The sequence below is a fragment of the Gasterosteus aculeatus genome, chromosome 3 (assembly GCF_964276395.1).
Source record: "Gasterosteus aculeatus chromosome 3, fGasAcu3.hap1.1, whole genome shotgun sequence".
Lineage (NCBI taxonomy): Eukaryota > Metazoa > Chordata > Actinopteri > Perciformes > Gasterosteidae > Gasterosteus > Gasterosteus aculeatus.
Window position 1 is genome coordinate 18187625 of NC_135690.1, and position 13202 is coordinate 18200826.

A 13202-nucleotide genomic window follows, 5' to 3' on the forward strand; every position below is an offset into this window, starting at 1 on the left:
TTCTAACATGCTGAACATTTTCTGTTCTTTACCATCATGAGTCAATTAAATGTTTTATCTGAAGCATTTTGACATCTGGTTGTTAACGTGTCACTTTTCTGACGAGAAAATTCTTAATCGAACCAGGTTTTCCTTCACTGTTGGAAATACTTTATTTGAAGTAGAAAGTCAATCATTTAAATATTTGTAATCAAGCTCTGGAGACAAACCTGAAGCTCAGTGACGGTCGAATATCAAGAAAACATTCTTATCTGCAAGTTGGCGCCTCACCGATGGTTTGACGTGTTGGTTAACTGTCAAGTTAATTGCTGATTAAGGCCAGAAACTTTTGTATGCGACAAATAGAAATAAATGGCTTACAGGATTAAGCTGAAACATGAACACAAGCTCCATTCAGCATCTAGACAGACATCGTTTTATCATTTTTTAATAAAAATCTTCACACAAATTGCACTTTTTCTTCTGCAAATGGACAACTCGCTGTTTGACGTCTTTCCTTTTACACTGAGCCGGCTGAAAGGAGGAACAGAAAGAAACATCTAAACTTGATCTTACCACCACTTTACTACGGCATGCACAGGCTTCAGCGGGACGACCCCCCCACCCCCAGAAAACAAGTCTGATTAAAGAAACCACCAAACAAAAGGTACAGCAGTGTGTTGACGTGTTGAGGGACAGTTCTCAAAGTATTTGGTTCTTTTCGTTGGTAACAGTGCGGGTGACAATACTGAAATCTTGTCAGAGGACCAAGGGCGACCCGTGACACGCCGCCTCCTGCGGCATGCTGGGTAGCCGGAGCCCCTCCGTACAAAACAAACCTCTGAAACGAAACACTAGACTAAATGCTACCAGGGAGACGGCGACGGAGCCACCGGGTTCGATTCTTTCCACTTAACGGCTTTAAAAAGAGCTCATCTGCTGCTCACAGCTAACGGGGTTAACGACAGGAGACGCACTCGTCCCAAAGAGAAGAAGACCATTTTATGGGTTGAGTAACACGGTTGGCGGTGGGGAGGGAATCACGACTCACTGGTGTCAAAAGCTTTAAAGGATTCAGTGTGGTTTTCTTTTTTTTTGAACAATTTGTTTTCCTTTGATATCTAAATATCACTCTATCGATAGAACCTTTGTTAAATTCCTATATAAACGTTAACATGTACACACGGTGGGATCGGGACCTTTATTAGAATAAGAACTTGCTCTTGCTGGTGCTCAACAAATATACTGTAAATGTAAGGAACAATAATATGATGATAATAATAATAATAATAATAGTCGTCAGCACCGTGTCTGAAAACCTGGAACAACAAACAATAAGCGCCAGGTAACCATGGAAACGGTTAAAACAGAAGCAGATTCTTATCAGCTTCCCCAAAGTCCCGAGTCCACACGCAGACCTCTGCCCCAGTCCTGAAGTGAGAGGGTGGGGGGTCCCTAACGGAGGCGTGAGGGTGGGTGAGGATGTGGGGGGGGGGGGGGGGGGGGGGGAGTGTAGGTGCAGGTTTTGTTTACAGGGCGGTCGGTTTTTCCATTTATATTTAGCCAGAATCTTTTTCTGTCAGTTTGCCCCTTTCCGGTTCGGTGCCCCCAGGTATGCGCTGTGGGGGGTGGGGGGGGGTATCCGGGTCCACACCAGCCGGAGTAGTTTCAAGAAGGCGACTCTTGCCAGTCGCAATGATGCAGATGCCGGCCTCGCAGGGCAGGAGGTGCTTTGGGGAGGGGAGGGGGGGGGGGGGGGCACAGGCTGCGAGGCAAACCACGCTGGGGGCGTATTTTGAGGACGAATGGTGGGTTTGTGTCTGCATCGTATTCATTTTTTTTTTAATCATGTGGCGTGTGTTCATTTCAATCTAAAGATCTGCCCAGAAGTGAGTCGTGATCCTCAGCGCGTGAGCTGGTCCAACAATCTACTTCCTGTTGTGGCCCCTTCAGAGGACGGGGGCACACGGCTGGAGGAGGTGGAAGGAGACGCATTTCTGGACAGGTCCTGAGAAGGTGTGGACACACACACCGGGTTAGTGCAGGTAATCGTCCACGGAGGCGAAGGCGCAGGAGCCGCTGCCAGTTCGAGCCATGATGGCGAGGCACTGGGCGGCCTGACCCACGGCCTGGGCCAGGGGGGGCTGCTTGGGCAGGTTGTGGGTCTCTGGGGAGAAAAAAGGAAGAGTGCATGAAGAAATGGGCTTAAATATTGTCCAGTAATAAAAAGGACAATGTTCAAAATATATAAAAATAATTAACCAAATGAGCTAAAATGAGCGTCTGAAGACTCCTCCCTCCTTCACGTCTCGTTGTCCAATTTAAACATAAACCACTTTAGACCTTTAGAGGAGTTTTTACTTGAGGGTCTTGTGGGTGGCGCCGGTACTTCAGCTCGTCAACTATTCGTAGCGACTGAAAATGACTTTGTTTTGGTTACTTTGAGGATGGTGTTGGCATCACCTCCCATCAACGTCGGTATACAAGTATATTTGATGTATTACTAAATGATTTATATTGTGTTACACTTAGTTGTCTGCGACCTCCAGCAGCTCTCACTGTCCCACTAACTTCACTAATCTTCGCCGGTCTTTTGGGCGCCATGGAGACGTGGACAACAGCAACCCCGGAGGAACCGCTCCGTTATCCAAAGAGGGTTCCCGGGATTACAAAGTAGCCGGTGGAAGCGCGGCTGTTTCACCCACCTAATATTGCACTGTTGAGAGTGGAGCAGACGGGCTCCCTTTGAATGGCGTCCAGCTGGTAGCCCACCGGGCTGCTCCAGGGGTCCGAGTAGGCCAGCAGGCTGAAGGCGTCCTGAGAGGAGACACAAACGACGAGCGATGACCTCACCGTCTCCTCCGGGTATTTATACTGCCACTACGTAGCGCACTTGTCGCAGCGAGGGGACGCGAGGTCTCTCGTTGCCGTGGCGATCTGCGCGTTACCTTCAGCATCTTCTTGTTAGCAGAGTTCTTGCCACACTCGCGGCGGAGGTGTTCGCTCATGCTCTGGAGCTCCCTGCCGAAATGGATCATCCTCTCGATGGCCGCCTGGCTGCCGCCGCACAGCTGCCTCTTGGACTGAGTGGACTCGACCTCTGCAGAAGGAGGCGACGGGACGTTCACAGCACAGGTATTTGGACGGGAGTACAAAACAGTTGAAGGTCTACTCACCCATGTCGGCGTCGCAGTCCTCGGGCTCGGCGGCGTGTTTGGAACTGCCGTTGAGGAAGCCGTTGGAGGACGACTCCGTGACTCCGTTGGTGAAGTGGTCGACCTCCATATCCACGTCGCTACCGAGGCGGGACATGGGGGGGAGGAGGAAGGGGAGGGAAGGTTAGTGGGTGAGGCGGGTCACAGGAAGTTCCCCTTCACTTAATCTGGGGCTAAATATGGTTTCTCCCGGTACCTGGTTATGGGCTGTTGACTGTGGCTCCCGTTGAGGCTGACGTCAGACGCCGGCGGGGCGGAGCCGGATGTTGGGGGGCAGGGCTTGTGACTGTGAGGGGAGGAGCTGTGGCTCTTATTAGACGTCACACCATTACAGCAATTACTGTCAAACCCTACGAACAAACAGACGGGAGAGAACGTCAATGAAGAAAGAAGCCACTCGGCACATCTTGCGTAACGCGCAGTGAAATGAATCTGTTCTCAGGTGCGACTCTACCTGGGGGGTGAGGCTGGGAGCTGCTGGCTTTGTGGCTGGGGCTGCTGAAGGGCCGGGGGGAGCCGGGGTAACTGTCCTGAGACTTTGGGCTGCGACCTCCCAGACACCTCACCTCGCTGTCCGTCCCGTTCACCATCTCGATGAACTGTCTCACCCTGCAGCCCGATGGAACGCAATCGTTGGTTAAAGGATTTCCCTGCTACACATTGTTTACAGTACGTAAGGGGAGACTTGCTGTTATTAAATATGTGACTTGGTTCAAACAAATGAGGAATGACGGCAGTGAAGTGGCGCCTCGGTGTTACTTGAGCATGAAGAGCAGGTCTGGGTTCCTCTCCAGGAGGTTGGGGTAGAGCTGCTGGGTGGTCTCGATGGCCTCGCCCATTCTACCCGACAACACCAGCTTCTGGATCTCTGCAAACAACATGATTACAGGAGGTCAAAGGTCATCCCGCCTTTCCCCCGGGGACGCTGGCCGTCTGATGTCCTGGTACCAAAAGACGGACTTCAGATTGCGAACGCGGTTAGAACCTTCATATTTTAGTAATAATTCACAACCTCACGGATTCGAAGCTTCCAGCCATAAAAGTGACGGCTGATCAACCTCCAAACATCGTGAAAGAAATGAAGGAGCTTTGTGCCGATCTGTGGACTTCATTTGGTCACTTTGCCCCAAACTACTCACAAGAGCCTCACGTTAGCGAGTGGGACGATTTGTGACAAACATTACTGGAAATCTTTGCTGCGTAACACACTAGAAAACCCACCCACGTCCTTATTGTGGGGACATCATCTATGTAAAATACTGCCTGCAGCCCTTCTGCTTCCTATTTGTGGGCTGATGAGCAGCGTTACTTGACACAGGACCACCAGACTCACTCTGTCGGTTTTTGATGGAGGCCAGCTCCTCGTGCACGGCCTGGTCTGTGGATTTGGCGAATGCTTCCGCCGTGGCACAGTAGCTGTGGTGCACCAGGTAGGACGCCACCATCCTGACGGGACACAACAAAGAAAGTCTCTCAGTCGATGGAGGAGGAACCGTCAGACCAGAACACCCGACAGAGAGCTTCTGCTCGCCGGGTGTCCCTCTTACCCCCTGTCTGACACCAGCGCAGCGTCCGCTTCCCTCCCCACGCAGTAAGACGACTTTCCTGGTTAAAAATACATTTTTCAAAAAGTATCCCTCTGCCACGCAGCCCCAATCCCAAATGAAATGGAGATTAAATCCATTGGGGACAAATAATCAGCGTTAATCCCATCAGAGCTCGTAGTGCAGAGACACCGAGCGGCCAGCTTCCACTTCCTGATCCCGGCTGCTGCTCTGCGACGGGGAGGCGGGTCCATCTGGGGCTTTCATCCTGTCAGTCACTTCCTGTCGCATACGGTGTCCAGTACTTACTCGTCCCTCATCAGCATTGGAAGGGTTGAACTCCAGCAGCGGACTTAGTAAATCCAAACCCTCCAGTTAGCTCGTAATGAGCCGAAGGTCGGTCTTTAACAACCTGGTTTCAGGCTCCATTCAAGGAAAGAAAAATAAATAAATCTTGAGGCGAGCTGGCGGCATTCTAGTTCTTACTAGAGGAATGATGATTATGATGTGGTCCAGAGCTGCTATCAGTACTTTTTACTTCCAGAGGGAGACGTGGTCGTGGGTAACTTTCTACCAATGAAATCAATTTTTGTAATCGTGCCAAACAGTCAGCTGATATAACATCAACGGCACCAGTAGCCATGGAAACCCAAAGCATCTGCGACAGAGAGTTAAAATTCTACAGATCAAAGTAAAATGTTTTAAGCTTTTGTCTAATACGGCTCACTCACTTCTGGATCATGGACTGCCACTCGCCCTCCCGCTCCCCGATGGGGCAGCGGTCGATCTGGGCCTGGATCTTCGTCCTCCACTCGCGCATGTAGTCCTCGATGTCGAACACGAAGGGGTGCTGGCCGAAGTTGGCGTCAACCACCTCGCCTGGAGTCTGAAGGCCGACGGTCGGGTACAAGTTGGGCTGCAGCGGGGGGAGATTGGGGGTCAGGATTAGGATTAGATCACATTTATTGCAGATATTAACCCTTGCTCATCTATCGAGCGGCTCAACAAACGCAACCGATGTCCCAGGCATTATGGACATTTTCTCCAATCTCTTGTTTGGTGGAACTCCCAAGCCGCAAAGTCCTGGGCCCTCCGGGGCCGCATCTCCACGGAGACGTATCAACTCAAACCGACCGTGGAAGAACAAACCACACTTTGTGCATGTTGGAGAAGCGCGAGATGGAACCCGAACCCACGTCGCGTCAGATGGTTTATTGCGGTTCTGTTGTGATTTAATGTGTGAACAGACTAAAGAGAGGCGGTGCAGAAATAACTACAAAATTATTTTAAAGATTTAGCTCATCGCAATGTCGGAATTCATTCTGTTAGTTCTCTCTGTGGGACAACAAGCCTGTTTTCTGAATGCCGTTTGGATCGACCGCTGCTAAGCTAAGCTAACGTTGGAGCTGCTCCATCAACAGTCACACAGACGTGGTCTCTCTAGTAATACGAGATATCATTTCCTCCAACAAGGAGAAGCTCGATGCTGGTGGGAGGTTTAGGGAGTAAATCCAGTCAACTAAAGGCTCCACAAGAACACTACTACAAAAGATGTGTGTGTGTGTGTGTGTGAGAGTGATCTGTGTCGCGCTCCAATGCGCACACAGGTCAGCAGTGCGGGGTGACGCACTTGGCTGCACGGCCGTGGAGGAACACGAATGTTCTGCTGCTCAATGGATTATTGTTGTGGGTAAGACGCTTATTTTCTTCCCCCAGTAGAAAAGAAATGACCAACCAACAGTCCGCGCCTTCGTATTCATCAAGCAGGAAGGAATAAATGAGCCCAAGTCTCCTCACGTCAATATGGCTCATGCCTGCAGGCATATATAGATGAATTTTGTGCGTGTGGGGGGGGGCTTCACATAAAGAAGCACAGGAGCGAGACCCGACGGCACGGAGCAGCACAACCGTTGTTCTGTTGGGACCCCCGGGGCCGGCAAAGAGGCGCCTCAGTACTAATTAAACTTGTGACTTGTGCAGTTTTAACAAACACTGGAGTCACCGCCTGATGGAGGAGCAGGAAGGTGTCACTCACTCACAAGTGTGAAACGAGCCCAGCAGTCATTCAGCAGACAGGAGAGGACAAAACGAGGGTACTTACGGGGAGGTCTGTGAAGGCGATGCCTGCAGAGGAAGAGAGAACAAGTCAGCATTAAACACACACACACACGTCAGGAGAACCCGGTTTCTTTACGCAGACAAAGAAAGATGGAGTCTGAGCAGCACACAGTCGTTAGAATGAATTCAATCCAACGTTCAGGTGTAAATGTAGCAGGTAAGAGTCAGGATCTTCATTATGCGTGGAATATGCTTAATAATATGAAATATGCTTAAAACCTCCAGCTGCATTGCACATGTCGTGAAGAAACAAAGCGCTCACCCAGGCTGTGGCCGTTCTTGGTGTAGAAGCAGGTGTTGTTGATGAGGTTGACGCAGCAGCCGATCACGTCGCCCGTGGTGAACGTGGGTCCGTAGGGCTGCCCGGTGCCGGACGAGCAGAAGGAGTGACCGTCGTCTCCGTGGTAACCATACGAGTGCTTGTCCCAACCTGAGAGACGTGAGGCGTCAGTCTCAATACTCACACATTAATAACCACAACACTACTACCAGCCCCCACATATTGATGAAGATGAATGGGTAATCCACATTATACCACATTAGTGTGTGTCTGTTTTAGTCCATCAATTGTTTTCCACAATATACTAACAGGCAGCCAACCAGCATCGAGCGCATTATTTATGCTATTTTGAGGCAATGACAGACGCCTCCGACAACAACTGTGGAAGAAAGCCGGATTAAGAATTTTGATATGTTAAATGTATATATAAACACATATGTTTTCTAAGAATTCGCTGTGTGAATATTGCCAGCCACTATTAGACACCCATGTAGGTCAACCACTAATCCAGACGTCACTCAAGCATTTCCGTTTAATACGCTGACACACACACACACACACACACACACACACACACACACACACACACACACACACACACACACACACACACACACACACACACACACACACACACACACACACACACACACACTCAGAAGGTTTTTCCACCTTTGAAACTCCGCCTCAGCGCCTGACCGGACGGTGCTTAACTCTGTACATCGCTTATGTGTAGACATCTTGCATCCTGTAGCAGCGTCTCCCACGGTAACACAACTTCAGTATTCAGCAGTAAACAGACGGTTCTTCTCGGTGCCTCCGAGAGGGAACAAAACAAACCATGCAGAGTGACGTCTTACCGGGGAGTCTGTTCATGTTCACGCCCTGAGCAGAGAGGCCGATGCCCATGTACCTGTGCACAAGAGGGTTGAGTTTAACTCCACATGAAGAGAAAAAGTACCCTAATAAATGAATATGGTCCATAACTGTCTGCAGCCACATCAACAGCCTGTGGTGTTGTAATGTTTAAAGATTAAATTAAAACTGTTTGACTCCCACGTTGGACCCGCTACACAAACGCCCCCGTGACAGATTAAATGGGGGAATTTATTATAACGATTAAAAAGTATCCAGACATCTGGGGTTGAGGAGGGTCAATTGGTCAGGTCGCTCTGCGTTACGCACTCTGACATGTATTTAAAAAATTAAAAACCTAGTCGCTGAACAGGAAGCCACTGGCGTGTAAATTAGATTTAGACAACGTCACAACGTGGCAGCGTGCTACAAAAACATCCGATAATCTCAAATGTGGAATTTGAATCTGCTGTGGGAGACAGAATAACCAACAACTACTGGACAGTACGTTAAAATATGCTGATGTGGGGTCATTTCTCCAATAACAAAGAGCCCCAATGAGAGACTCAAAGGACGCGTCTCGATGACGTAATCAAACGCTGGCGTCCTTACCCGTCTCGGCCTTTGCTGATGATCTTCACCTCGAAGTAATAGACGCCGCAGGCAGCCGGGATGGGGTGGGTGGCCCGAACAGACGCCGCATCTTTTGGGGTTTTGCCGTGACCTTTGGGGAAGGTAACGTTTTTTTAAAGACACATGAAGACAACGGGGTGACGGTGGCGCATGGAGCCATTTTTATTCACTTTAAATCAACGCACAGTGAAGGAATGCATGTGGAGCTTCAGGACGAATAGCTTTGAGGACTAAACCCTCGACCTTTTCAGAAACAAAGACCTGCAGGAGCCGAGGGAAAAACTTCTCTGCATCTTTCAATGGAAAGCAAAAAGGTTCCTCATGTTGGTCACTGGTTCTGTGTTATTGTGTGTTCTGGAACGTTGACCATAAAAAGGAGTCATTTACCCCACTGAAGAAAACCTAATGAGCAGAGACGCCATCTAAAAACTTGTGTATAATATTTTGCGTGTTGATAAATGCAAACATTAGCGCATTAACGCTCTGAATCTGGAGCCGCTCGTCCCGTTAGCCTCTAAAGCTATCGTTAGCTCAAGCTGCTTCATTGCAGTGTCATTAGGGGTCAGATATGAAGTTATTACAATGTGACAACGCCTGCTGTTGTGGTAATTCAACGTGTACCACTGATATAATATATTACTAAACGTCAGCTACATTGGTCACTTTCTCTGTGCAAAACAAGCCAGTTGGGGAAAAAAAAACAGGAATCCAGGAAACAGCTGTGTAATTTATCCAAATGTTCCTGTAGAAACCAGATGAGTTTGTTATTATTTAGATACAAATGGATTTGCTTTGGTTCTACCCGGACCACAATCGGAACATTGTGAAACATCGTTAACCAAGAGCCCAATTTAACATCATTACTTTGATCGTGTCAAACCAACTGAATATTTGACTCGAGGAAACCTAGAAATGAGCCAATCACATCTTTAGTTTGGCTTGTCTGATGAAACCCAAAATGCTGATGATTAATCCACAATATATTTGTAAAAATAAGTCATGGTGTTTACCGTTTAATATAAATAACAATAGATGACTCCAAGACTAACAACACCAACTTTAATCCATATTGATAGAATTCCTTCCACAATTGCCGCAGCACACAGATGACCTTCCATCTCCGGCTCAACCCTGCTGGGGAAACTATGAACACGCAAATGATCTTTGATGCTATAAGGCCTAATATTGACGTGGTTAATGAAAGAACAAAATGCCAAGAAAAGAAGTTGTCAGTGTTGGAATGCTGAAAGCTGCTGAAGCTCCTGCACACCTGCAGTGAGACGTCCAGGTGAGTGCGTGCTGCATGGAGACAGAACATTCTGGCTGAAGGAGTGTGCGTGGAGGGCCTGGTCAGACCCAGAACAGTAGAACACACCCTGGAAGCTCAGCTGCACCTCCTCTTGTAGGCCGACACACAGAAAAAACAACTCCGAATAGCTTTGCCGAACGCCCTGAATGTCACTTTACATGAAAAACCCTCCACGTCACACTACCTGTACCTGTCAATCAGTCACTGGATCAATTATTCTGAATGACTTGAGCCGCTGGTGACACTCGACACGGTGTATTTCCTGTCATTTAGACCCCCAGTAATGCTACATTAGCCTACCAACAGCGCGGTGTAGCTAACACACAACGGTGCGATTGTGTGACTCACATCGGGACTAAACAGCCTGACATTTACTTTTGTTAACGGATGGTTCAACGTCAAATGGGTTATATTTATAGTAAATAATGCGGAAGCTCCATGTTGCCGACATCAGTTAGCTGGGGCAGGGGGGCTAACAGGTCAATTTTAGTTTTGCCTGTGGATACCTCGCCAGCTGGTCGGGGTTTGCAAGATGTCCTCTGCCTTGTTGTTGATGAAGCCACTCGCCTAGCCTACTTTGTTTTTAGCCGCAACGGATCCGCTAGGCTAAGCTAACACCAGCCACAACGGCTGCTAGCTCTGATCGGGGAAGCTGTGCTAACACTAGCCACAACTGCAGCTGGCTTTGATCCGCCAACCGTCAAAAAGCTAGGCTAACGTTAGCCAAGTTGGCGTCACCCCCCCCCCCTGAGCAACTCGAAGCGGCGATGACTCTCGGTGTCCTACCTTTGTAGTGGACGCGGAGGTTGTTCTGAGACAGCCCAATATAGCTGAACTTGTCCTTCGGGCTCCAGGATCTCGGGAGCGGGGTCTCGGTTTCGTTAACGGCCGGGTAGAGCCGTCGGAGCCGCTGGTTGAGCTCCTTTTCCTGTTCGTTCAGAGCGGAGTCTCCGTGGACGACAACCGACATCAGGAACCCGCAGCCCGACGACTGTCCGGACATGGCTACGACGCGAGTTTGGGGAAGAATTGGCTTGTTAGCAACAAGCCAGAGACACCTGTTTCCGTCAGTGTCAAGTTTTTTTTTTTAAATAGAAGGAAAAAAATGGGTGGGTTAGCAAAGACAGCTAGCGGGCTAAGCTAGCGGGCTTCGCTGTACGTAGCGAGGCAGCCAGAGCTGGTTAGCCGAGGAGCTAACCTGGCTAACGCGCTTAGCTTGAGCGAGCGAAAAGGCAAACGCGATCGGGTTCAAGTTGACATTCGCCGACGCAAAGTCACGAATAGACACGTTCAGAGGAGGACCCACCTGCCACGCAGGACACGGAGAAACCCGTTAAAAAAGGGCAGGCCGGTAAGTCGTCGATGCGAGCAAAGTAAGTAGTGACGTTAGCGCAGACGGATCGGGTGAAGCATAATGAGCTCAGCTAGCCGCGATCTTTTGTTTGTTGTCGGAGCGTTATCCGCCGATCTGATTGGCTGAGGCGGCCGCTCGCTCCTTCCTGCGGGAGCGTGTCACGAGGACACAACACGCGCAGCCGAGCGGACGATGTGACATTTTACAGCAGGAGGGACGCGGCAAACCGGTTACACGTTCATTGCAGAAGTAACGTGCGCTACACGTGTTGCACAGTGTGCTTTGACGTGTGTGTTTGTCCTGCTATTTGGGACATTTGGGGTCGACTCATTTTTAGTGGGTCCGGTGCAGGTTTAGTTTCGATGGATGTCGACTTTATTTTAGTCGTTGCCAGCAGAAGGTCAGTTTGTGGTCGTAGTTTTGAGTGTGGATACATTTATGTTTATTTTGTTTTTGCACCTCAGTGCACTGAACAACAGCTTCATCATGTCTAAAACTGAAAAGTATAAGAGCAGGTTTAAGCTAAAAGAAGTGTCTATATCTATGTATCTATATATATATATATATATATATATATATATATATATATATATATATATTACTTATTTTCTGCATCAAATGCAAATAAAGTCATAAATGTTATAAAATGCAGTTTTCTAACCCTAACCCTTTTTGATATTCTGTTTCTCACTGTTAAAATACACCTAGCCTACCACTATTAGCTTAGTTCCTTCTCAAGCGATCTCCATGTTGGGAGCCAGGAGGAGGCAACAGTTATGCTCATGAACACGTTCTCCTTCAGCGTCTCTGGACCCTGGAGGTTCTAAGGTCCAGTTGAGCCTCGCGGCGTGGTTGCCTCATTTAATGAATGAACTCAAATACAAACATCAGCTTGGTGTCGTGGTGTTTTTTTTGGATCATGTTAGGCCGAAGGAAGGCTGTGCTCGGTCACTGGACACGTGGGAATGTGCATTGCATCACGGTGGAGGAATCTGAAATGAAGCTACGGTCCCTGTAGGGAGGCACTTGCTCAGATTGCTGTTTATCACCAGCCGTACGAGGACAAACTGTCCGGGGGAAAAGATCCCCACTGTTTGTTTTACATCCTGCTAGAACTAGTTTAACATGGCGGCAATGGAAGAAGTGCTCTAAACATTGGTACAATGGAAGAAGTGCTTCAAACATGTGGTACAATGGAAGAAGTGCTCTAAACATTGGTACAATGGAAGAAGTGCTTTAAACATCTGGTACAATGGAAGAAGTGCTCTAAACATCTGGTACAATGGAAGAAGTGCTTTAAACATCTGGTACAATGGAAGAAGTGCTTCAAACATGTGGTACAATGGAAGAAGTGCTTTAAACATCTGGTACAATGGAAGAAGTGCTTTAAACATCTGGTACAATGGAAGAAGTGCTCTAAACATCTGGTACAATGGAAGAAGTGCTTTAAACATCTGGTACAATGGAAGAAGTGCTTTAAACATCTGGTACAATGGAAGAAGTGCTTAAAACATCTGGTTAAACGGAAGATTTCAGTGCAGTCTAAAGGAAAGTCCTGAAAGGGAAGTGTATGTTTTTACGTTACTATGAGTATTTCATTTTGTATTAACTTTTTATTCCACCACATTTATTTGACTGCCACTAGCTGCTTTCCAGTTTAAGATTCACATATATAAAAAAACATATAACAAGACCAGTTTCTTTATGAATACATTTGGATCTCTGATTTTCTTTAACCGCTCGAAAAATAGTTTTTACAACATTTTCATGCAATTAAACTTTATTCTTAAATGAGGGGAAAGGTATCTTTCAACATTCAACAAAATTAAAATAGCTACAAAACGACTTTGTTTATTTAAAAAAAAAAATAACGGTATGACTTTTTGTGACCGAAATAGAAACCAAAATTCTATAA

General features: G+C 47.9%; 1 protein-coding gene across 4 annotated transcripts; it reads right to left on the reverse strand.

Annotated features, from left to right (window-relative positions):
- Positions 1-411: 411 nt before the first annotated feature.
- On the reverse strand, positions 412-11566 carry ranbp9 (RAN binding protein 9). 4 transcript variants are annotated; one of them, XM_040171591.2, is made up of 15 exons: positions 11240-11566; positions 10720-10938; positions 8604-8715; positions 7997-8049; positions 7119-7286; positions 6840-6862; positions 5470-5654; positions 4528-4640; positions 3954-4062; positions 3649-3803; positions 3391-3544; positions 3156-3274; positions 2928-3079; positions 2685-2796; positions 412-2146 (listed from the first exon to the last, which is right to left on the reverse strand). In XM_040171591.2, the coding sequence occupies exons 2-15, from the start codon at positions 10934-10936 to the stop codon at positions 2016-2018; spliced, it is 1803 nt and encodes a 600-aa protein (XP_040027525.1). In that variant the 5' UTR covers positions 10937-10938; positions 11240-11566; the 3' UTR covers positions 412-2015. The 4 variants fall into 4 exon arrangements, with proteins under 4 accessions (XP_040027525.1, XP_040027524.1, XP_040027526.1 ...); XM_040171590.2 differs by having other exon boundaries at positions 10720-10991; positions 11240-11550; XM_040171592.2 differs by lacking the exon at positions 10720-10938 and having other exon boundaries at positions 11240-11375.
- Positions 11567-13202: the final 1636 nt, after the last annotated feature.